At 41.7% G+C, this 23,374-nt stretch overlaps 1 protein-coding gene across 2 annotated transcripts in view; it reads left to right on the top strand.

The window, feature by feature from the left end:
- The window catches only part of LOC117220622 (uncharacterized), a 222,974-nt gene extending 204,826 nt beyond the window's left edge, over positions 1 to 18,148 (top strand). The window contains exons 5-10 of one of the 2 annotated variants that reach the window (XM_076518792.1): positions 2,012 to 2,148; positions 4,875 to 5,237; positions 11,978 to 12,040; positions 12,480 to 12,799; positions 13,405 to 13,701; positions 15,314 to 18,148. In XM_076518792.1, coding sequence (XP_076374907.1) covers positions 2,012 to 2,148; positions 4,875 to 5,237; positions 11,978 to 12,040; positions 12,480 to 12,799; positions 13,405 to 13,701; positions 15,314 to 15,566 — 1,433 coding nt within the window. In that variant the 3' untranslated portion in view covers positions 15,567 to 18,148. The remainder of the gene's footprint in view (positions 1 to 2,011; positions 2,149 to 4,874; positions 5,238 to 11,977; positions 12,041 to 12,479; positions 12,800 to 13,404; positions 13,702 to 15,313) is intronic. The other variant, XM_076518793.1, reaches the window with a different exon arrangement.
- The last annotated feature ends 5,226 nt before the right edge of the window (positions 18,149 to 23,374 follow it).

Consider the following 23,374-nt stretch of genomic DNA (forward strand, 5'->3'; position numbering starts at 1 on the left):
GTGTATGCAGATGCGGAACAAAGAGAGCTCGAAGATGCGCCCCGAGATACGATCTTGTTCCGGATGAACGAGATTCGGGCACCCAGCTGGATGGAACTTCAATTCCGTGCTCGATGATAGACGATCATCCCGGTATCCCTTGATCATTTTTTCGTGGGATGCTACTGCTGTCATTTGAATGCGATTCGAAAGATATTGTAGCTATTTGTTGGATACGTGTGGATATCTTGTACTATACAAACGAGACGGACTCTCGCGACGAATTTAATATAATTTCATGTTTACTAGGAATTTTCATTTACTACGAATTTTTGTTTATTAGGGATTTTTATTTACTTCGAATTTTCATTTACTACGAATTTTTATTCATTAGGAATTTTTACTTACTACGAATTTTCATTTACCACGAATTTTTTATTCACTAAGTATTTTCATTTACTACTAATAGTAAATTTTAATAGTAAATAATAGCATAATTTACTAAATATGAAAGTCATTCGTTTCTTATAAACATGAACGTCACTGATTCCTTCTAAATGAAAGCAAAATTTGATCTTTCTCTTATCAAAGTCTAGGAATGAAATTAAATTGCAAAAATCGAAGCAGAAATTGCAAAATTCGTAGCTAAAATTGCAAAATCCGCAGCCTTAAAAAACCGAACGTAAATCGTTTGACGCGAACCGCCATCCCGCAAATCCCCCAGCGCCGTTTCAAAGGGGTGTGTCCCCGAGCGTATCGAAGTAATTATTATTAAAAACGGTCGCGCGAACGGCGTAAGCTCGTTCTCGGCAGCCTGGCGAATCGTTTCGTATTAGAAGCGTGCCCCTTTCGAAACGCGGGGGGTGAGAGGGGCACGGGCGCGCGCGAGGCTCGTTGAAAGACGAAGGCGCAAAAAGGGGTGGGCGAGGGAGGCGAGTCATAAGACACGATGATGGATGCGCGAAGGGTTGTTTCGCGCGTCGTGGCACGGAGAGGGGCATGAACAAGGGCCAAAGGGTTCCCGGGCATCGGCCAATGGTAGGACGAACCAGGCCGGGCCGTCGACCAATCCTCGATTCCCTTCCGAGCCACGTGGTAGAGGGGAAGGTCGGCGGCGCTCGTTTAGGGCACGATTTCGTTGCGTCATTCTGACATTCGTTCTGTGTCGGTCCTGCGGCGAGGACCGACGGATTCTCGCACCGGTTCCGTGCCCTTCCGAGGTTCCCTTCGTTTGAATATTCAGTGCGCGGGAGACGGACTCTAATTGCTCGCTAATACCGATGAGAGCTGTTCAGCCGAATTCGGAATGTGCTTCTTCTGTCTCTTTTTCTTCTTCGAATGCTACGGTTGATTTCGAGTAAACCGGCGGGATCAGTGCGCCATCCGGATGTAGGATCGTGTGCTGGGGTGCTTCTTGATCCTCGAGATCGGTGCCCTGCAGCAGTCCTCACCGGATGCTGAGGACCCAGGGAATCGGTCCCTAATGTGACCCCGATAGGCCGATCGGTCCTCGAGATACGACGGGGACAACGATGGTCTTCCTCGAAGATCCCAGGATGATCTTTGCGGACATGCGACTTCGTGCGACCAGCACGCCCACGTCCACCCCCACGCGCTACCATCTGCACCAGAAGTACCGGTTCCAGAACAACAACAACTGTACGGACGCGTTGTTCTTTCGATAATCGACTTCGGAACTTCAGCTTTCACGAGCACCTTCTGATGATCACTGTCGTCTTCTGGACATGATTATGTCGCTCGTTGGTTTGAAGATGGTGGTCTCGCTTGTCTTCCGGAGGCGATGGTCTCTCTTGTCTTTCGAAGACGATGGTCTCTCTTGCCTTCCGAAGAATATGATCTTTTTTATCTTCTGGAGACGATGGTCTTTATCAGTTATCTTTTGATGTTTCCTCTCGTGTTCCGAAGGCGATGATCTCTCTCAGCGCGAGATGATGATCTGAGGGGGTTGTCGGAGGGAGGGGGTTGGAAAAATGGCGGTGATAATTATACGTTGGTCTTTGGTCTCTTACAGATGCGGATCTCCACGGGGATGTTGATGGGCACGAGCTCAGTGGTTACGATAGAAGCATCGCCAGTGACATCCAGGATGCTACCGAGGCGAACCTTGACCATGACTCCATGGACTCGGACAGGGAAGCCCTCAACCTGGTGAGTCCATTTTTTTATTTTATTGTGGGACGATCGGGGAGCCTGTTTACAATTTGTCTTGGGAACTTGACGTTCTAGTTATTGGAAGCCTTTAGTAGCCTTTAATAATTTTAATAGCTTTAATAATTTTAATAAGATCAATAATTAATTTTAATCAACTTTAATAGCCTTGTAATGACCGGGTACTATATTTCAAACGTGTTCATTAATTTTCGTTCTAATAGGAATCCTATATAAGAAACGACCAGATTGTGTTACTCTATCGAGAAGACAATCGAGAGGGAACCTTTAACGTTCAGTTTCCCAAATTTATAGTATAATTTAGAAATATGGTGTCGTTCGAGTTTGGATCTGCTGTGAATCTTTTAAATTCTAATTTCTATGCATTATTGCGCGCGTATCGGTAATAGTTCTCATGCAGATCACAATTTTCATCCATCGCCTTCTACAATCGAAGAAAAATTTTCTTTCATTATTTAAAAAATTCGAGGGAGCAACATTGAAATATCAATTCGAGTTCTGTTCTTTAAAATTAATATAATAATATCAATATATATATATATATATATATATATATCATGTAATAATATATAATATATATTAATATATATAATGTGATTAAAATATATTTAAAAAATATATATAATATAATATATTATATATTATTATTATTATTATTATTATATATTATTATTACATAAGTATATCATAGTTTAAGCATTCAAGAAAACTTAGGCACACAACAAGCATCAATTTCCTCCCCATCTAAGAAATTATTGCAATCGAGAAATTTCTAATCGCAGTAACTGCGTCGAAAACGGCAGGTCAACATAATTCGAGTCAATTCGAGCATAAATTGCGATAAAAATAGCGAATGATCTAAATTCAGTCCTGTTCATTTCTTCGCAGCAGAAAACGTCGGTCGCTTTTAAAACTCGACAGTCCTAGTGTTTTACACGCCGCAAGCGCAGAAGCGTTCGCAATCACCACCGTTCCTCTCGCTTCATCAACCAAGCCCGGAACTAAAAAAAAAAGAGAAAATGATTAAGCACGGCGATCCCGGAGGACCGAGCCTGTCATTAATTCTCGGGCAACGTTTCCACTCGACGTAACAATCGCGTAGCTTCCGGTGTAACTTCGAGGGAACCGTGAAGATTTTCACGGTTTTCGAAAAGTGCTCGCGTTCAATATTTGGCAAATAAATAAAGGAAGCCGCTAGCGAGATGAACGACAGGAAAGGATGACAGCGTGTTTCTGTGCGTGTTTGTTGTGTGCGTTTGCATGCGTGTGTGGGTTTTATAAAACACAAAAGCGGTGGATGGACCGTAGTGACCAATATCCTGACCTGGCCGAGTGTAAACACGCCTTTGTTCGGCGCCGTTTACTCTGTAATATTAGGGAGGGTGGCTCTCTCGCGCGCGGTTCCTCCGGTTCTTCGTGTTCCTGGTCCCACGTTACGGCGTGACGACTAGCCGGGATTCTATGGTGATCGATTTTTTTTTCCTCCTCTGCTCACGAATCCCCGGAAAGAATGTAATCGCTGCACGTTACGGCGTTAACGGCGACGGCGTCTCTCCGATTCGGCGACCGCCGCCCGCCCCCTGTTTTCCATCCTACGCAAACATCCGAAATCAGAGCCGCCGGAGTCGCCTAATTAATTTCGTACGCGTTTCGAATTTCGCGGCTCCCGTTCCACGGTTTTCTCATCCGCGGCTTTTTATACTTCGTTATCGATAAACGCTGGGGCTTTTCCAAAATTAACGACTCGCTGGAATATCGCGTACACCTAATTTCTCGAAAATGATTGCACGAGTTTGCAGGATAATTTTAGATCAGTTGAAGCAATATTATAGCCCGCGGATTTTATAGCACGCGCAATTACTTCGGAAACAACCATAATGTGTAAACTGCGGTTCTTTATGCAAAATAAAAATGCTCAATTTTTAAGGAACGGAAATTAATGAAAAACGTGTCTCTGGCCTTTTAAATAATTTTCGTAAATTGATGAGAAGAGGGAGCAATCTTTGTAGAAGTTTCCTAATGCGTTTACATTTTCGTATTTTTTTTTCTGGTTGCTTTTTAATCAAAATTGCCTGCAATCGATAGTCTGATGAAGTTTTCCCAGTACAAAAATTTATTGAAACACTATTACTGCTATAAGCATTATGCGAGTAAAATTGCAAGCAAATTCGATAACGAACACAAGTTACAAAAATATTTTCCATTACGAAATGCATTTCATTATAAAATGCATTTCGTTATAAAATGCATTTCATTCTAAAATATATTTCATTATAAAATGCATACAATTACAAAATGCATTTCATTCTAAAATATATTTCATTATAAAATGCATACAATTACAAAATGCATTTCATTATAAAATGAACATAATTACAAAATGCATTTCGTTATAAAGTGCATTTAATCACAAAATACATTTAATTATAAGATGCATTTCATTATAAAATGCATTTCATTATAAGATGCATTTCATTATAAAATGCATTTAATTACAAACTGCATTTCATTATAAAATGCATTTAATTACAAACTGCATTTCATTATAAAATGCATGTCATTACAAAATGCATTTCATTACAAAATGCATTTCATTACAAAATGCATTTAATTATAGGATGGAAAATTCCCAATAAATCTGTAAAATTCAAGGCTTCCTAAAAACACTGATCAGTCTAACGCAACCATTCGACCGATAACGACAGGTCACAGACGTGTCGCACCGCAACAGCAGCAGCGGAACCAGCGGCAGCGCCTCGTCGCCGAGTTCCGGTGTCAGCAGCCAGATAACAGGAAGCCATCAGCAGCAGCAACAGCACACGGCCAATCAGCAGAACAACAGCAACTCGCAAGCGGCGCTCGCTGCTCAACTGGTCAGCCAGCAATTATTGATGCACGGCTCCTTGGGCGCACTCGGACCGCAAGAGATCCAGGCGCTCGCGTCGACGCTGCAACAACAGCAGCAGTCGTTGCAGCAACGGTTGCAGCAGTTCGCCATGTTCCAGCAGGCGAACCCTGCCGCGGCGGGACAGCTTCCGGCACAGGCGCAGTTCTTCCTGCAGAATCAGGTTTGTCACGCAGCTCGTACGTCCCTTTTCGTTGCGCGAAATCGGAGCAAGAAGATTCTGTCCCGTTAATTATACTCTTTTGCTACTCCGAACGTCGACGGTAGCTCGTTTGCAATACTTTTTCGACGAGTTTACATAATTCGATCGAGTATTTTGGCGCCGCGACCGTAAAAGGAAACGTCGGCCACCGATCTGACGGTTTTTGTGCAATTTTTTCTTTCATGAATTATTCAGAAATTTTTCAGCATCGCGAAGACGTTGGAAACGCGTTACTTCGGTTTTTATCCTTCGTTGCTTCTGAAATTGTTAAAAATGTAATTATCATGCGTGTCAATTTCCAAAGTCAGATTCGATTTCAAGTTCAAAACATTCTTTATGTTGTATAAAATAAAAATACTTTAAGTCCGAAGAATTGTTTCGAATTTAGATATAAAATGGCTTCGAGCGCAACGAGTTAATTGTCGTAGATTGTTTAATCAACATTTGTGTCGGATTGGTCTCAAAATATCCTAAACATCTTGAAATTTCAGAATACGTTTTCGTTTTCGCTATAATTACAATTTAAATAGCCAATAGACATTTCTCTGACCTAATTTGTGAGGAACGGAAATTAAAGAAGAATGTGTCTCCTTTTAACCCTTTATATTCGAGTGGCGACACTATGGCGCCAATAAAAATTGGTATACTATTTTTCAAAAGCATTTTGAGAGCATCAGACTCGTTTATATTTAAAAGAAAATTGTTAAAATTTCATTTTACTTGTCAATAGGCTCAAATCCATATGCATGAATCGCAATAAGTTATATAAAATAGAAATACTGTTACATCAGAAATTATGTTTTGGATTTCGGATTGAAATAGCTTCGACTGTAAAGGGTTAATAATAACAGAAGAGAGAGAGAGAGAGAGAGAGAGAGAGAGAGAGAGAGAGAGCAATCTTCGTAAAATTTTCCTAATGCGTTTACATTTTCGTATTCTTTTCTACTTGCTTTTCAGTCAAAATTGCATAAAATCCGTAATCTAATAAAGTGTGCCTAATACAAAAATATATATTATTATATTACTATAAGCATTATCCAAGCAAAGTTACAAACAAAATCGACCACGAGAGTTGCAAAAATATTTTCCATTACAAAATGCATTTCATTATTAAATGCGCTTCATACTCGTAAAACGCAGCCAACTGATTAACAGAATTGCATGAAAAATAGAAGGATAATTGGTTCGTACATTTTCCTGCAATCGCAGACAGTCTCGCAGAATCTTCTTCCTCCAATTTCTGGATTAAGACGCGTTCCATACATCGCTCGCGAACAGATCGAGGATCGAAAGCGCGAATTCGCTCGCTCGAACGTCCCGCCATTGTTCTCCGGGCACTCCGGCGAATTACCTACTCGATACGAATTCGATTCGAGTCGAGAGGGGTGGATCAGCCACGGATCCAAAGACGACGGTTCCTCCCGGTATATCTGATCGGCCGGCCGAAAGAAGTAGACATCTTATTCTTCGGCGACGGTCCGCTCGATTTGACGACGAGATAGCAGGCTGCCGATGTCACAAAGAGACGGGGTTTCTACTCGTTCGGTCTCGCGTTTCCTCCCGCGTATCGCCGAAAAATCGGGAACCTACTTGCTCGATCCATATGTCGTCGTTAGTCTGCGAATTTTACCGATTTGCCGCCGAAACTGCTGAAACTGGGAGAATTTGGAACGGCGGTTTATGACAGGGCGAAGTAAATGACAGCTATTTTTGCAACGAAATGTTTACTGGACAAGATATATCGTTGCTATTTAGACACGTAGATATATGGCAATGTCAAATCAATAATAATCCACGATTCCATCAATAATAATAATCTGCAAAAGTAATCCACATTCGCGTAGTAACTTCTTCATCCATGTTTTTTTAATCATTCGTCAGAATTTCTCGCATCTCTTGCTTCGTTTTTTCTGTTCATTTCCACGTTCACTGATTGATATTTAAATAAACTAAAGCCACTATAAAATTATTTCGTAGGAAAAACGCTAGAGAAGAATGCATGGTCGGTGTTGGTTCATTGAGGACGTTAAAAAGCGGATTACATTTTTGTGCAATTTCGCAGCTGTGGAGTTTAGTCATTAGACTAATGAAACTAGCGAGGGAACAAGTAAAATTTAAAACTGGAAAGACGTTAGAAAAATTGAAGAATGCAACATTGCTCCCAATTTATCAAAGTTGCTAGATAGCTGAGTAAATTATTGTGGATTTTTCGTTTCGTACAATTCATGTATAAAATCGCGATGACTAATAAATCAGCAGATCTCCAGCTGATTTTGGATTTTACTTATTTACCAAAAGAATAGACGTAAAGTTCGAAACAAGAAAGACGTTTGAAGAATTCAAGAATGTGACACACACACAGCTCTCGATTTATTGAAACTGTTAAAAGATGAAATAAAATTTCAGCCATTTCGCATTAGCGCAAAAGAACGAATCATTCTTCAATACTAGATTTAAGGAGCATAAAAAACAGCTGTTTTATATTACTTTATAAAAGTAACAATAAGACATTTATTCCGATTTTTAACAAGTGTGTTGTTGTAACATTTGCCGTAAGTAACATACAAATTGAATAAATAACTCACAAATGTATCCTTACGATACGAATGATCGTAAATTAAAGAACTAGTGACCCGACATATATCAACGGATTCCGTGAATCTAGTGTTAAAGAAGTATTTAAAAATGAAGACAAGCCTCGGATTAAAAGCTGAGGAATTTCGATCGAACGCGCGCAATAAAATCCGCCTTGTATACCAAAAATCTAATCTAAAAGCACAGCAGAGAAGAAGTCGAAATTCTTAGACGTTTCTCAAGAAGCTGTCGTGCCCGCTGCGAGCATAAAACGTGTACATTTATCACCTGGGTTTTTCCCTAAAGAATTTTCCCGGTTTTTGTTCGACGCGAGATCCTTCGGATCGGAACAGAGAAATCGATTCATGCACGCACATATCCGGGGACACGGTTGAAAAACGATCTTCCTGGATACGATTTCGAAACGGTCCGACCTCACTCCACCCCCCACCCCCGTAACAATGAGCGCGGACCGGAGTCCGGGGCCACGGAAATTTCAATAGGTTTTCGCGTGCAGAGCCACGTAACCTTCTGGAAAAACCAACAAAACGACTTCGAACTTGAGCAGATTCGTCGACGGGGCCCGGGGCCCGCGTATCCGCGAGCGTAAAAGCCGGGTCTTCCGTGTCTCCTTTGAAAGGTGCAACAAGAAGACCCTTCGGCACCTTGCCGCGGGCGCCCTTTGTCCCATCACACGTGGCCGGGCTGTTTCTTTTTTTATCCCGATTGCGTGTTTTCTCTCCCTCTTGCACCGCATCTCTCTGGGACCACCCTCTCCCTCCCTCCGAAAACACCGTCCTCCTCTAGAGACACCCTGCTGGATCTCTTTTGGGCACAGTCTAGGATTAAGGGTGCGCACACGTCCTCCAACCCTTTCTCGAGTGCAACCTGCGAACCCTTTTTACAGGATGCACGCGTCGCGCGAGTCTTTGAGGTTTGCGTAACCGATATTTAATTCCGGCGACGTCTACCCGGGGCTGTCGCGTTAGCGTCCAGGAGGGATCTATAAGGGGTTGACGATTTAATTCTGGGGTGGAAATCGCGGGGACGGCCGCTCGCTCGGTTTCGCTTCGATGAACGTTTTGTCGGATTCAGTCTTAAGAAGATCGCGTGGATCCTTTGGAGACTGACGTTCCAAGACGATTTTTACTGGCATTGTTCAGCCGTCTCGTGCTTGAGACAGCCGTCCATGCGTTGTTGCAAGATGCGATTTCACGGGCGAAGCAGCTTAATAAATTGACACGTTCACTGCCGTCTGGGAGGATGTCTTGTGGTATGTGTGTCGCAGGTGTTAACTGTGAGACGCGATACTACTAGAAATTGTGGCATAAGTGCGATTATTATGTTACGGATGTCGCTGCAATTAGATGTTCAATTTGCAGACGTTCGAACTGTTCGAGAAATTACAAATGTTCAATTGCTGTTCTGCTCGCAATTTTGAACAAACCAACTCAAGCCTCAATTTTTCTGGCTGTGAACGTGTTAAAAAATCCAAAAACAGCTACAGAGCTAATATTTATACAGAGAGAATATTTGAAATACTATTTTAAATAAAAATATCTTAGAACGGATAAAATATCTGATGTTTAAAAGTATATCCTTTTGAACGAATAAAATATTTGATTTTCTATTTTATTATTCTTTTTTTATTATCTGCCATTTAAAATACCATGTTATATACTATTTAAATACTCTGTCAATTGCCACCTGTGATCTACTTCAGAAAAAATTCAGAACGATTTAAATAGGTTAATAAGAATATAAATAAATTAATAAGAATTGAAATAAGATAAAAAGAATTGAAATGAGTTAATAAGAGTTGAAATAAGTCAATAAGAATTGTAATAAGTTAGTAAGAATTTAAATAAGTTAATAAGGATTGAATATAGTTAGTAAGAATTTGAATAAGTTAATAAGGATTTAAATAAGTTCATAAGAATATAAATAAGTTAATAAGAATTTAAATAAGTTAATATAAATTTAAATGAGTTAATACAAATTTTAATAAACCAACAAGAATATAAATAAGTTAATAAGAATTGAAATAAGTTCGTAAGAATATAAATAAGTTAATAAGTATTGAAATAAGTTCATAAGAATATAAATAAGTTAATAAGTATTGAAATAAGTTCATAAGAATTGAAATAAGTTAGTAAGAATTGTAATAAGTTAATAAGTATTGAAATAAGTTCATAAGAATATAAATAAGTTAGTAAGAATTGAAATAAGTTAATAAGAATTTAAATAAACTAACAAGAATGTAAATAAGTTAATAAAAATTTTTAATAAGTTAATAAGAATCACTTAGCCCAATCGGAGCACCGGTTAATTGACACCGCGTTCCAAAATCCTGCGAAATTTCGGTTTCGAACGGATCTCGAAGAACTCAATAGCGAAGTCAAGCTTTCGAGACCGCAAGAATGGGTGCACAGGTGAATATCTGGCAACCTGTGGCACGTGTCGGTATTCAAAGCAACCTTGAACGGGGTGTCTCTACCCGACAATAAGCATAAATAAGGAGCGCAAGGAGAGACACGCGACCAGGTCTCTCGAAACCCTTTCTCACCCCGGGCGCCGCGTTTCTGCACGAGCCCTTTCATTCTCGCGATCGAGCATCTGTTTAAGAAAAGGGCGAAGATAATCGATCGGCCGACAGACAACCCTCCTGCACAACTCTTTTCCCCGGTTACCTGTCCACGAGCGCGACACGTGTCGAGTGCCTTCTCTCCCGATCGCCTCGAATGGAAATCATCATCGATACGCGCCGTCAGCTTGACTGGCGTGCGAAATTATAGTGATCGGGACACGCTGCTCCGGTCGCCTATTTCCATCGTGGCGACATGTGTCCGAACCTAATCGAAAACGCCTCTTCGAACGCGTTTGCGGCGGTCCGAGAGAAAATTATGTACGTTGTTCGAGCGGTCGAACGATTTTGGAAGTTATTCTTTTTATGGAAAAAGAAAGGGAGGGATTTTGTATTGTTCTGAGGGTGAAGAAATAACGTTTTGTCAACGATAGTGTGGAGAATGCGTTAATCAGTTGTAGAAAAGGATCTTTGGACTGGTTAAAAATGATAAAAATTGTAGAAGTTGTAAACATTATAAAATTGGTGACATTGGAGAAAATTGTCAAGATAGCAAAGATGGTGCATGTGGGAAACTAGAAAAATTGGAAAACTAGTAACACTATTAAAACTAATAAAATTAGGAAAACTAGAAAAACTAGGAAAACTAGAAAAATTAGGAATACAAGGAAAATAAGGAAAACTGACAAAACTAGTAAAACTAGTAAAACTAGTAAAACTAGTAAAAATAAAACTAGTAAAACTAGGAAAACTAGGATAACTAGTAAAATTAGGAAAACTAGTAAAACTAGGAAAACTAGGAAAACTAGGAAAACTAGGAAAATTAGTAAAATTAGTAAAATTAGTAAAACTAGTAAAACTAGTAAAACTAGTAAAATTAGTAAAATTAGTAAAACTAGCAAAACTAGTGAAACTAGTAAAAATAAAACTAGTAAAACTAGGAATACTAGGAAAACTAGTAAAATTAGGAAAACTAGTAAAACTAGTAAAACTAGTAAAATTAGTAAAATTAATAAAACTAGCAAAACTAGTGAAACTCTACTAGTTTCAGTAAAACTAGTAAAACTAGAAGAAACGCTAAAAATATTAAAACTAGCAAAACTAGTGAAACTCTACTAGTTTCAGTAAAACTAGTAAAACTAGAAGAAACGCTAAAAATATTAAAAATATTTCACTTTATTTAGAGTAAAAAAAACAAGTTTGTTACTGTTACTCCTCTTCATGCATAACATATATGAATTGTACACCTAGATGACGTGATCATACCAAAAATAAATGATCGAAGTTGTTAAATTGCCAGCCAAAAAATTAATAAAACCTTCTCTAAATTTAATCTCTAAAAAATCGACTTTAATAACATAGTCTCTGAAGCCGGGAATTGTCAAAGAAAATCCGTAGTCTAATGGTCTCGTATCGCAGAGAGAAGAATTGCTCATTAAAATATCGAACTTTGAATATGCGAGACAAGCAGATGACTGATTAGTATTAAAAACCTCGGGGCCGTTGTCAACCTGTTTGATCAATGGTCGTGAACGTCTTGCAGGGGCTGTTGCAAAGCGGTGGCTACGCCTCAAGACCCAGTCATCCGCGCTCACAGTCCATGCAGGTACTGTCTACCGCTAGATCCTCTAGTTTCCGTCACAATCGACAGTCAAAAAGAATATCTCGCACCTCACACGAGCCTGTTCAACGTAGACGTACAATGACCAAGTATACCTGTGCTGTTGGGAGCTGGAAATTCGGTGATCGAGACGTTGCGGAGAGAAAAGTAACGTTGATATTGCTGTCAGTTGCACAAAAGACCCTAGAAATTCGAAATATGCGAGTAATTACATATTGATAGCGATTTCTGAGGGTTAGGAAACTTGCTTGATAAATAAATAAGAAAATGAAGTCGAGCAATTTTGCAAAAAGTAGAGTGAAAGTGGTCTCTGAAGCCTATCACAGTCGGCCGCCATCTTCCCAGCTCCCAACGGTAGAAACTAGCAAGACTGGGGGTGAGAATGTTTGTCGATGATGACACGATGGTGTCTCTGTTGTCCCAGGTACAGCAAGCAGTGGCGCAGGCGGCTCAGCAACTGCAAGCTCTGCAGAAGCAGCAGGCCCTACAGGGTGGCGGTGGCCTGGTTGGTCGAGGTCTGACGCAACAAAGGTCGCCACCACCTCCTGGCACTCCGCCAGCGGTGAAACAACAACCAACTAGATTGGAACCTTCGCCGGAAGAGACCACCGACCTCGAGGAACTCGAGCAGTTCGCGAAAACCTTCAAACAGAGGAGGATCAAGCTAGGCTTCACCCAGGGCGATGTTGGACTGGCCATGGGCAAGCTCTATGGCAACGACTTCTCGCAGACGACGATCTCGAGGTAAGTCCAGAATTTTCCGAGATAGAAAACATTATATTATCTTCTCCGCGATTTTATTCTCTGAATGGTAGTCAAAGAATTCAAGCCCTAGAAAATGTTTCGTTACTAATTCGTTAACATAATTACATTTTTACTCAGGGAAAGATTGCTTTGAATGAATTTAAAAACATTCTCTTCGAAGGGTTTACATTTTTGGAACACCCTATGTAAAGGGTGTCCCATAATTGAGACGTTGATTGGACGGTGCGATTCCTGAGGTGATTTGAAGTAACTTTTTCCTTAGCGAAAATGCAATCTGTGGCTTCGTTCACGAGTTATTAACGAAAAACAGTGACCAATTAGAGGCGAGATCCACTGAGTGGCTCCGCCCAATTCTGCTGATTGGCTCGGTCGTCTCGCGCCTGCTGAGCTCGCCTCTCATTGGTCAGCGTTTTTCATTAATAACTTGTAAACGAAGCCGCGAATTACATCACCTTTTTCCGGATGTCAACATAATTACGGGACACCCAGGATTGTTAAGAGAATTATTTTTCCGTTTAAATTCGTTTTGAATATGCGGGATAATTACTACATGAGGATTTGACTGCATAATTTCTGTGTGACAGGTTCGAGGCACTGAATCTGTCGTTTAAAAACATGTGCAAACTGAAGCCGCTACTGCAGAAATGGTTGGAGGATGCAGATAACTCCTTGAACAATCCCAACTCCCTTTCGAACCCACTCACCACACCGGAAGCCATCGGCAGGCGGCGGAAGAAGAGAACCTCGATAGAAACCAGCGTGAGGGTGGCCCTGGAAAAGGCGTTCATGCAGAACCCGAAACCCACTTCGGAGGAGATCACAGTATTGGCGGACAGTTTGGCGATGGAGAAGGAGGTTGTTCGAGTGTGGTTTTGCAACAGGTGAGTGAAGATTATTGTATGGATTATTGTAAAATATCTCGTTAAACCGTCTAGAATTTTTTGTTACTCATGTCTCACATTCTGGTTTGCTTTTCTAGAAAATATATTCTTCATTCTGAATACTATTCAGTTCAAAATAAACCGCGTTTCTTCAGCTTTAATTTGAGCCCTCGTGAGTTTGAAAATTTTCATGGCAACGTACCCTAAAAACAATTTTCATTCTTCTCTAAACATCATCTGGAATCTAGATAATTTTTCTCTGAACAGTGTCGCCGCGTAGCGGCAGACGCTTGAACTAAAGCGCTTTTATATAGGAAATAGAAGACCTCAGAAAAACATCAAATCTAGGTTATTTGAGGCGAAAACAAATATTCCGAGAAGACTGAAGTATTCAGTAGAATTCACTGCATCGACGTAGTGTCAAAAATTTAGGTGAAAATCACGTGGTGGTTAAGTAATTAATAAAATACGACCGTCACTTATGACGTAAAGTTAGTTCGAAGTTACTATATGAATGGTTTTACGAAAATATGAAATATGGCGTATTTAAGACAATAGAAACTGTTCCATGGTTACTAAAATATCAAGTAGAATCTCCTGCATCGATATACTGCAAAATATCACGGATAGAATCACGCAATAATTAGATAATTAACAAAATAACGAAAGCGCCGCGGAAACTGAATTGTGGCGCCATCATACAGTGAAACGCGCAAACATAACGTGTAACATACAGAAAAATGTGAATTCCTCTCTAATATGTGATTTACAGTTAACGTTTATCTATCCAAAATGTTTGTAATTGCTCTAAATATCAAGTCCATATCGCAGTTTACCATATTTGAGGTTTTTATTACAGTTGAAAATAATGTTCACCTATCCGTTGATTTCGGCTAAGAGTTTCAGCGTTTCGCCACCACGCGTAGTGGCGCTGTTTGAGGTAGTAAGAATTATTTGCTGATAGTTATACCCAATTCTCTTCATTGTTTATAAAAATTAACCCATTCTTTTACATTAGACGAGTGCAGAAATTTCTCCTGAACATTTCTATACCCCTTTCAACAATACTATTGTCCCATAAATTGTTGTGCTTCCTATTTTCTCTCACTCATCCATTCTCCTTATTGCTATAGTTTAATTTTTTCTTTTATTCAACAATAACAAAACTGTGTTGTATTAGAACAATATAAAAAAAAATCACCCAAATATCACTTTACCACTATGTAATATTTCAGCCCCTTAAATTACTATATTTCATTTATTTTCATATTTAGATATTCTCCTTGTTGGACTGATTGAGTCTCTTTCTTTCTCCAACATTAAACAATATTCTCTACATTGAAATATTGCAGAAAATTCTCTCGAATATTTCTTCCTCACTCCACGCTTTCCTTTAAACTCTAATTAACTTTTACCCCACCGTACACTTCAAATGCTAGGACATACTTTGCTCAATTGCAAAATCTCTCATATTTTCCAAAATCTATCTCAAATATGGTAACAAATAATCATCAGAAATTGACGCGTTATTTCTGACAGAAATTTTACACGAATAATGTCCTGAAACATAGATTTAACTTAGCCGAAAGACTACCAGAGTCCTTGCTTTCAGACGACAGAAGGAGAAGAGGATCAACCCTCCAACAGCAGCGATGGGCAGTCCAACGATGGCTTCCCCAGCACCGTCGGTGTTCGCCTCGCTAGCTGGTTCGATGTCAGGCAGTCCTCTCGCTCTTACAACCCATTCCCCCGGCATGGGCCACTCTCACCCCCATTCGACACCCTTAGGCTCGCCTCTGCCGTTGGCCCTGGTGGCGTCGGCAGGCGGCAACTACCACCCCCTCGGTGGCAAGTCCCACGAGTGACACCAGCAGTCGACCCATCAGGGCGACACAATTTATCATCAGCACCATCACCAGCAACCTCATCAACAACAGCAGCAGCAGCAGCAGCAGCAACAGCAGCAGCAGCAACGACGTTTGTGCAATCTACCCGAGTTCTATCACTAATCCGGCGAAGATGATGCCGCTGGTAGCCTGGATCACGTCGGAGGGACGATGTGCCGGCGCTTAATGGAATTTGGCGTCGAACCGGATGCACGACGGTCGGGATCGAGGGAAGGGGCGATACGATTCGATACATATCCTGGCGAACGAGGTTCCACGATCGAAGACTGGACCCCGGTCGATCTTCCGCTGGGTCGGGCCAACCTCGTGGACACCCATACTTTTCGCATACAAGGTAGCATCTGCTCGATCAGTATACGAGGCGCGCCACGCTCGGAGAGAACTCGACGAAGACTTCTTAGGTAATTAAGCAGCGCTTGAAACCGGCCGGAAGTTGCCGGGCTTGCACTGTAAACTCACCCTTTTGCGAGACACGATGTTCCAGAAATGTAGGGCTCTATTCTTTTTAAAGAATATTTTATAATATTTTTTATATAATTCTTTTCTTTTCTAAGCGAGCAGTGTCCGTGGCATCAGATACATTTAACTCTTCTATATATAAATGTATGGTTTTCGATGGATTTCGCTCATTTGCATCGCGAGGAAGAGTAAGAAATATTGACTTCGCTGATTTTTAACCGTCTGCATCGGTTGCGACATGCGGAACACATGTAAACATTTGTTTCTGGTTGCAATAATTTTAACCCCTTGCCGTGCCAAGCTTATTTGTACTCGCAATGATCAGATTGGAATAATTTTTTAGAAAGAGCGATAAATTTCTATTTGCTGCGAGTATAAGCTTATTTGAGTGCTCAGATATTGATGATAAGGGAACAGAATTTTATCCCGATTTAAACGGACGGAATAACATTCATAGTTAACAAGTTAAATCTCCATGACGAGTCGGACTCTAAGCGCTTAATGAGGCAAGCAACTATTTTTTTTATTATCTTTTATTAGGAGAGTTGAACACGATGCCACGGTGTCCTGAAATTCTTTAAATTATTTCTCCGTTTTGAATTTGATCTATTCGTTTCTCGTAGTCTAATAATCCTCTCGCTATCAGTTGTTTTGTGCAGTATTACTTGAAGTGGTCAGTGTGCAAAGCTGTTTTGCAGTTATCACACTGATAAATTTCTTCCCTTTTTTGTTTCGTTTTGTGATAAACGGACTGCGGGGATTTCATGCATTTATGGCAAAAATGAATAGACGTGACGCAAAACGGCGAAGATATCGGGAGAAATTAACAAGAATGTTACATTGTTTTCAAGTGTTTACAATCATTAAAGATACGCGTTTTCATTTAGTTCTCCTAACGACGCGAATTCGTGAACGAATGCGACGTTCAAAAGGGTGAATTTAAAGCAGGAAACCCGGCGTAAAATTCCGTTTCATTTCAATTCAAGCACTGCCGTAGGTGGACGCTTAGGAAATTCGTCGCGCACGGTGTATCGTTGGTTTAATCACGGTTCTGTTCAGTATTATGGTTTCCTCCGAGCCGTTCGCAGATCGTCCCGCGATCCGGATCCGCGACGGAGATCCCCGCGATTCAGAGATCGCTGAAAATTTCGGTCCGACTTTGAGGCTTTCGATCCCGAGGTTCGTTGCGAGCCGCGCGATTAATGAAGAATGACCGTCGGCCATAAAGACGGCATTTAATCAGCCACCGAGTTATCATATGGAATTATCATCAAATATTTATGAGTAGGGGAACCGTTCGACGATACAGGTTTAATTATCGACAGGTTTCCCTCCGAGCTGTTTGATTTTCATTTTTCTTATCTTCTTTCTTTCGTTGGACCGAGTCGAGTCCGAGGCGATCTCGAACGATCCATCGCGGGGATCTCAAAGGATTTTTCACGGTGATCTTGATGGACCCATCGCGGTGATCGCGGGGGAATCGAGGAGACGCGTTCGGAGCACAGTTATTCGCGTTTCGACGAGTAAGAACGAGACGGTTCCTTCGGAGAGGACGAGCGCGCGGAATCGGTGCTCGTCTCTTCGTGGTAAGCAGGGTTTAATAAGCGATCGACGAGGAAGTGTCCGCCATTTTGGAATCGAGAGCTCGTCCATTCGGTGACGGAGAACAGTTCGGCGGAACCGTGGAACCTCGATCGGACGAAGCATCGCACTTCACTGCCACGGGGGAGTACATTAATTTTCACTGTCTCCATTCGATCGATCACGGTTTCGCAGCGGTGTTTTTGTGCTAATTTATTCGTTTGGACGACTTGCTGCACTTAATTGTACGTCGTTGGGACATGACAAATTGTGGGGGGAAGCTTCGCGATTCGGAGGTGTTTAACTTTTATTCGGAAGAATTGTGTCGGTTTCGTTCGATTCGTTTGTACCTCAATGTTATTGTTCGTTCATTCGTTTTTGACTGGATTGCAGATCTTCGGGAATTTATGGATCACTGTAAATCGTTTGACAGATCTTTGTGCAAGATTATATTCGAACTGCAAACATTAATAAACACGACTGTAAATACATTGACAGGATTCGAGGATGTTGCTTAATTCAAGACGAAACTTTTGGAAATGTTTGTTTCGTACAAAAATCCGCGGATTTGTTTAAAACACTTTTCGGAATCCTTGAGATATTAAATTCTGTGTAAACTCGTTTGCATCAAAATGTATCATTGAAAATGAACATTCGCGTCGAAATGAAGGTTCAGCCGAATGTACAGTGACAGTGAAAAGTCGGGGGACGAGTTCCCGATGCTAAAATCGAGAGCCATGCTCTCTCGTCGACCGATAAAAATGTGGCGAGGTCCGACAATACGTTTTGTAGATATTTAACACGTACGGTCGCGTGTCTGTCGTCATACATATCCGTGTCCCGAACCTGTACATAAACTACGCGAGTGTTAATTTGTGAAAATTCACGTGGGATTCGCGAATGTTGCCTCGCTCGATGTCAAAGTCATCGTTCGCCAAATCAAATTCGATATGCCACAATTTTGCTGAAAAACATCGCCCTACCGTGTAATACTATACAGTATATATACTTGAATTTTACAGTTGAATTCAATTTAATAATTCAATGTCATAATTGACCTAATTAATTTCCCAAAGTCGAATATCAATAAAAACAGAATCTTAGAAAAACAGAAACAGCGGTCGTGTAGTTTATTTAAACAATTCGCGAACGATTCGCATAATTGTCAAGCCAGAGCTTCCAACGTGTTCTCTGTTCGTTAAAAAACGAGTCAACACCGGCGAAAGACGTTGTACATTGTCCACGGAGCTGGTTTTCGATGGGAAGCGCGAGTGATTTGAACGCGTGGACAGGCGGCGTCTTTCTGCAGAAATCGTCGAACGGGCAATGTTTCGCGTTTCTCGCGACGATCCCTGGACAGACACGAGGGTCAACCCTTGTAGATACGTGCGTACGTGTACATACGGTATATTCACACCCGCTGCACGCAGAATAACTATACACACGTAGAGCGCATGTCCGATTACACGAGTCAAAGAGGCGGCGCTTAATGTCCGAGAGTTTTACCGCCATTTTTTCGCGAGATCTCCGTCTTATCCAAAATCACGAACATTTTGGAAGCGAGTCGCGGATGTTTCCACACCGTTCCAACCATTCGGGAAGTTAACGCCGCGATCGGATCACGATATATATCCACCTAAATCGACGATCCTTCGACATTGGAATAAAATCGCGTCGAAGCTCCTCGTTTAATTACAACGATCGTTTCAGCATTGTTCATAAAAATTCGTCAAGGTACTAAATTAACTGCGCGACACGGCAGACTCTCGGCTCGAGGTGCGGAAACCGAACCGATCAAGATGGCGAGCTCCCGGCGACTAATTAAGGGCTATGATCTTAGGAAGAGGAGCGTTTCGTAAGGGCCGTACACAGTAAAAAGTAATATGGTAATCGCCGTACGCCAGGAGTCGTGGATATAAGTATAAATATATTATATTATATTCTATATATATATATGTACGCGCGCGTGTGCGTATCTGTGTGTGTGTGTGCATGTGCGTGTGTGCGCACGCGTGGCCGTCGCGCGGGATATCTATACATATGCGTGTATAAACGTATACATACTATACATAAATGTATAAAGTGGACGTGTTTCGGTTTTCCTTTTCTTTCTTTTTTTTTTGTAAATAGTAGCCGAGAGAACCGACGGATGTGAGACTGTCGCCGTGCTATAGACATCGTTTCTTATTATCTACGACTATTCGTTAAGCACACATTTAGCCGTGTTAGGCATCGTGGAGCGCCGCTGTTCGCCGAGGCCGGAACTCGAGTGGTTCGTTCGGCTATGAATTCGCGAACCATAGACTGCGACACCGAGACCATCGACTTTATCCGACGATAGATTCGCAGACGACTGAGAGAACCGATTATCGTAGACGTTCCAATTAGACGAAGCTCGTTCCGAGGCTCCAGCCTCCGAATCGCTCGATTTCTTCGTCGATCGGCGCGTCACCGACCGTGTACATTTGTTGCGTGCCCCCTCCCATTTTTGTAATAATATAAATATAAATATGAATATAAATATAAATATGAATATAGATATAAATATGAATATAAATATAAATATAAATATAGTTATAAATATATGAATACGTAGGTACACGCGGCGCGTCGCAGCTGCGTCCACCGATGCGCGCGTGTACGGTGCCGACGATCGCAGTTGTATGTGATGTTCTTCTGCCGGACGCGACACGATATATTACAATATATATTTTCGTTGTATTTTAATATAACTGGTCGCGCGATCCTGTATCATATTAATGTATACGTGTATGTAAATGTATGTAGAACGCGTGTGCGAGACGAGACGGAGCGCGTGAGATTGATTCTGTTCCGAGAAAACGTGTCGTTCCCCGATCGTCGCACCCCGACAAACGCGGGGTTGGGGTGTCGCCGCCGACCCGCCCGGCGTTCTCCTAGCCGGGCGGAGCAGTGGAGGTCGGCCCCGGTTTACCTTCGAACACATCAACTTCCAGAGTCGTGGACCAAGCTGTAGCGCAAGTGTGTGCGAGCGTGCGAGAGAATCTGACACGGGAAACGAGACGAAAGCGAGGACGAGACGATAAAAAAAAGAAAAAGAGTTCCTAGAGCACCCGACCGCGCGCGTTTCCACGCCGCCGTTTTTGTTAGAGATGGGAGAGACGACGAGACAGGAGGAGGACGACGCTTATATTTCCCTTTACTTTACTTTCCGGCTGCTCGACCGATATGTAGAACGAACGGTTCCGACGGATATCTCTTTGGAGGTCAAAGAAATTCCGAGCAGACAGTTTTTTTTTCTTCGAGCGGACATCGACGAGAAGAATCCTGCGGTACAGCGGTTCGAGGACGAAAGAGGCTTAGGTTTTCATCCCCTTTTCTCCGTGTATCCTCCTTCTCGTTTCTTCTCGTTCGTCGGAGACGCGTTATCTTGTAGATAGAGAGGAGTCAGTGACCACCCACCACCCACCACCCACACCCCGCCACCTTCCAGCGTCCTCTGATCGACGTGTCATTGGTTCAGTTGTCGTGAGCCTCCTGGAGCCAGCGCATTCCGCGATAGACGCATAGTACAGTGATTATTATTATTAATATTATTAATATTATTATTATTATTATTATTAATTATTAATTATTATTAATTATTATTATTAACTATTAATTATTATTATTATTATTTCATTATATTTTAACTTTTATTATTTGACAATAAAAGTACTAGACAAACTTTAGTTCCTTTTGGTTATTTTCATTTATTCTGATTCGTTCCAGGTCCTCTTTGCGTGCTCTCCCGCTTTTCGTGATGTTTTTCCTTTTTTTCAATTTTTAAGTAGACTGCGGATTTTATCCGATGGAAATTCACGAGGCGGATTGGGGTGAAGTATTGATAAGATATTGAGAGAGTTCGGATTTCTATTTGAGGGCTGTTTCTTGGAATCGGTGGGGAACTTTCTTATTTCGCGCGGCAAGGTTCTCGTGACAGTGGAGGGTGATTAGGGTTCAGGCGAGAATGCGCGCGAAATTACACCACGATTCGCTACAGCAATTTCTCCCTAATTCTCGTACAGATCGCGCACGAAAATGGACAATTTGGGGAGAGGAGATTCGATCGTTCGAGCCGCGCGGCTCGCTTTTACAATTGTCGACAATCTCCAACTATAAAAACGAGGCACAAGGTTCGAGCAATCGTATCTCCTCTTCCCAAATCGTCCATTTTCGTGCGCGATCCGAGCGCGAATTACGTAAAAATTACCGTATTTCGCAGCTCGACCCGGGCATTGTCGTCGCAACCACCGCCACAAATTCCGCAGTCTAGTGACACTTATCGCGGGAACAACGGTTCTCCTAACCTGCACCGATCACGATCCAATCAGAGCCGTTCTGAATCATTATTTTCGGAGGCGTTGATGCCCTGGCACCTACCGTCCCATCGATCTGTAAATAGAAATCGCCGATAGGGCAGCCTTCGAGAGGGCTGTTGCAAAGACGGACGCGCGTCGAGGCCGAATCCAACGGATGTATACCGAGATTATAGTCGTCTAATCAATCAGTAGAGGTGTATAATTGTCTTCAGCGAGAAAGAGAGAGAGAGAAAGAAAGAGTGTGTGAGGAATAGAGAGCGAGAGAGTGCGCGCGCGAGAGAGAAAAGAATCCTAGAGCGTTTACTATAGAGACATACTAAACGAATTCGATGTGTAACCGGTACGTAATGGCGCGTGGGAGTAACGATTAATTATTTAGGGGAAGGAGAAATACGATTTACGAATAAGCGCGTGTTGTTGAACGCGGAAGCCAGATTGAAACGTTTAGGCGAGAACGTAGGGCACGGTATAACAGTTCTTAAAACGCGGATAAAAAAAAAACGACGAGGATGGGAGACGGATTATTTGTATTTGTAACAACGGTGTCGCGCGACGACGGGAACAAAAGAGCGCCCCCGTCCGTTCGCGAGAAGTCGTCGAAAACTATTTTGTACCATGAATTATAAGCGGCGTTGTCGCGAGATTCTCGCGTTCGTTTTATCGTTAGGAGGATACGCGTCCGCGATCTGTTGTCGAATCGGGCACGCGAGCGCGATTTAGGGTTTAATCGATTTGTGCGGAACGGTTTCCGACGGTGTCCGCGCGATCCACGGAGGGATCTTTCGCCGGAAACCACGGGTGAGAGGGAGAGAGAGAAAGGGCGAGTGCGTGTGACGCTGTATAAATAAAGTCATATCAATCTGGAATAGTTCATGTTACCTAGGATACGCTATTACTACGGATCATTATCACAATATGATTAGTAAGAGTATTGTAATTGTATAATAAATTGCGTCATAGATAGTCGACGGGTTGCTGGTCATTCCCCTGCTTCGAACGTTCGCGATTCAGGTGAGTTTTGTTCGATTGCTGTAGTCGTCGTGGACACACGGTGTGTGTCTTTTGAAACGGAATACACTTTTTTTCTAATTATAGAACGAGTTGAATTTTTTTGAGATTTTAAATTATTACAGGAGCATTGATTAATATTCAGGGAATTTTTCGGCCGCGTTTGAAAGCGTCGAAATTTATTTATTGTTGTTGAAAAGGACGAAGTGAAACTCCTTCGTAAGAGTATTAGTTGGCTCGTTGGCTGAGCCGCCTCGCGTCGATACTTCTTTGAGAAATATAGATAATTCTATAACAAATGGTATGAACAACTTTACCTTAAAACAGAAACATAATCAGACTGGGCAAAGGAGAAAGAAATATTTTTAAAAACATCGA

The sequence above is a fragment of the Megalopta genalis genome, chromosome 2 (genome assembly GCF_051020955.1).
Source record: "Megalopta genalis isolate 19385.01 chromosome 2, iyMegGena1_principal, whole genome shotgun sequence".
In the NCBI taxonomy this organism is placed as follows: Eukaryota; Metazoa; Arthropoda; class Insecta; order Hymenoptera; family Halictidae; genus Megalopta; species Megalopta genalis.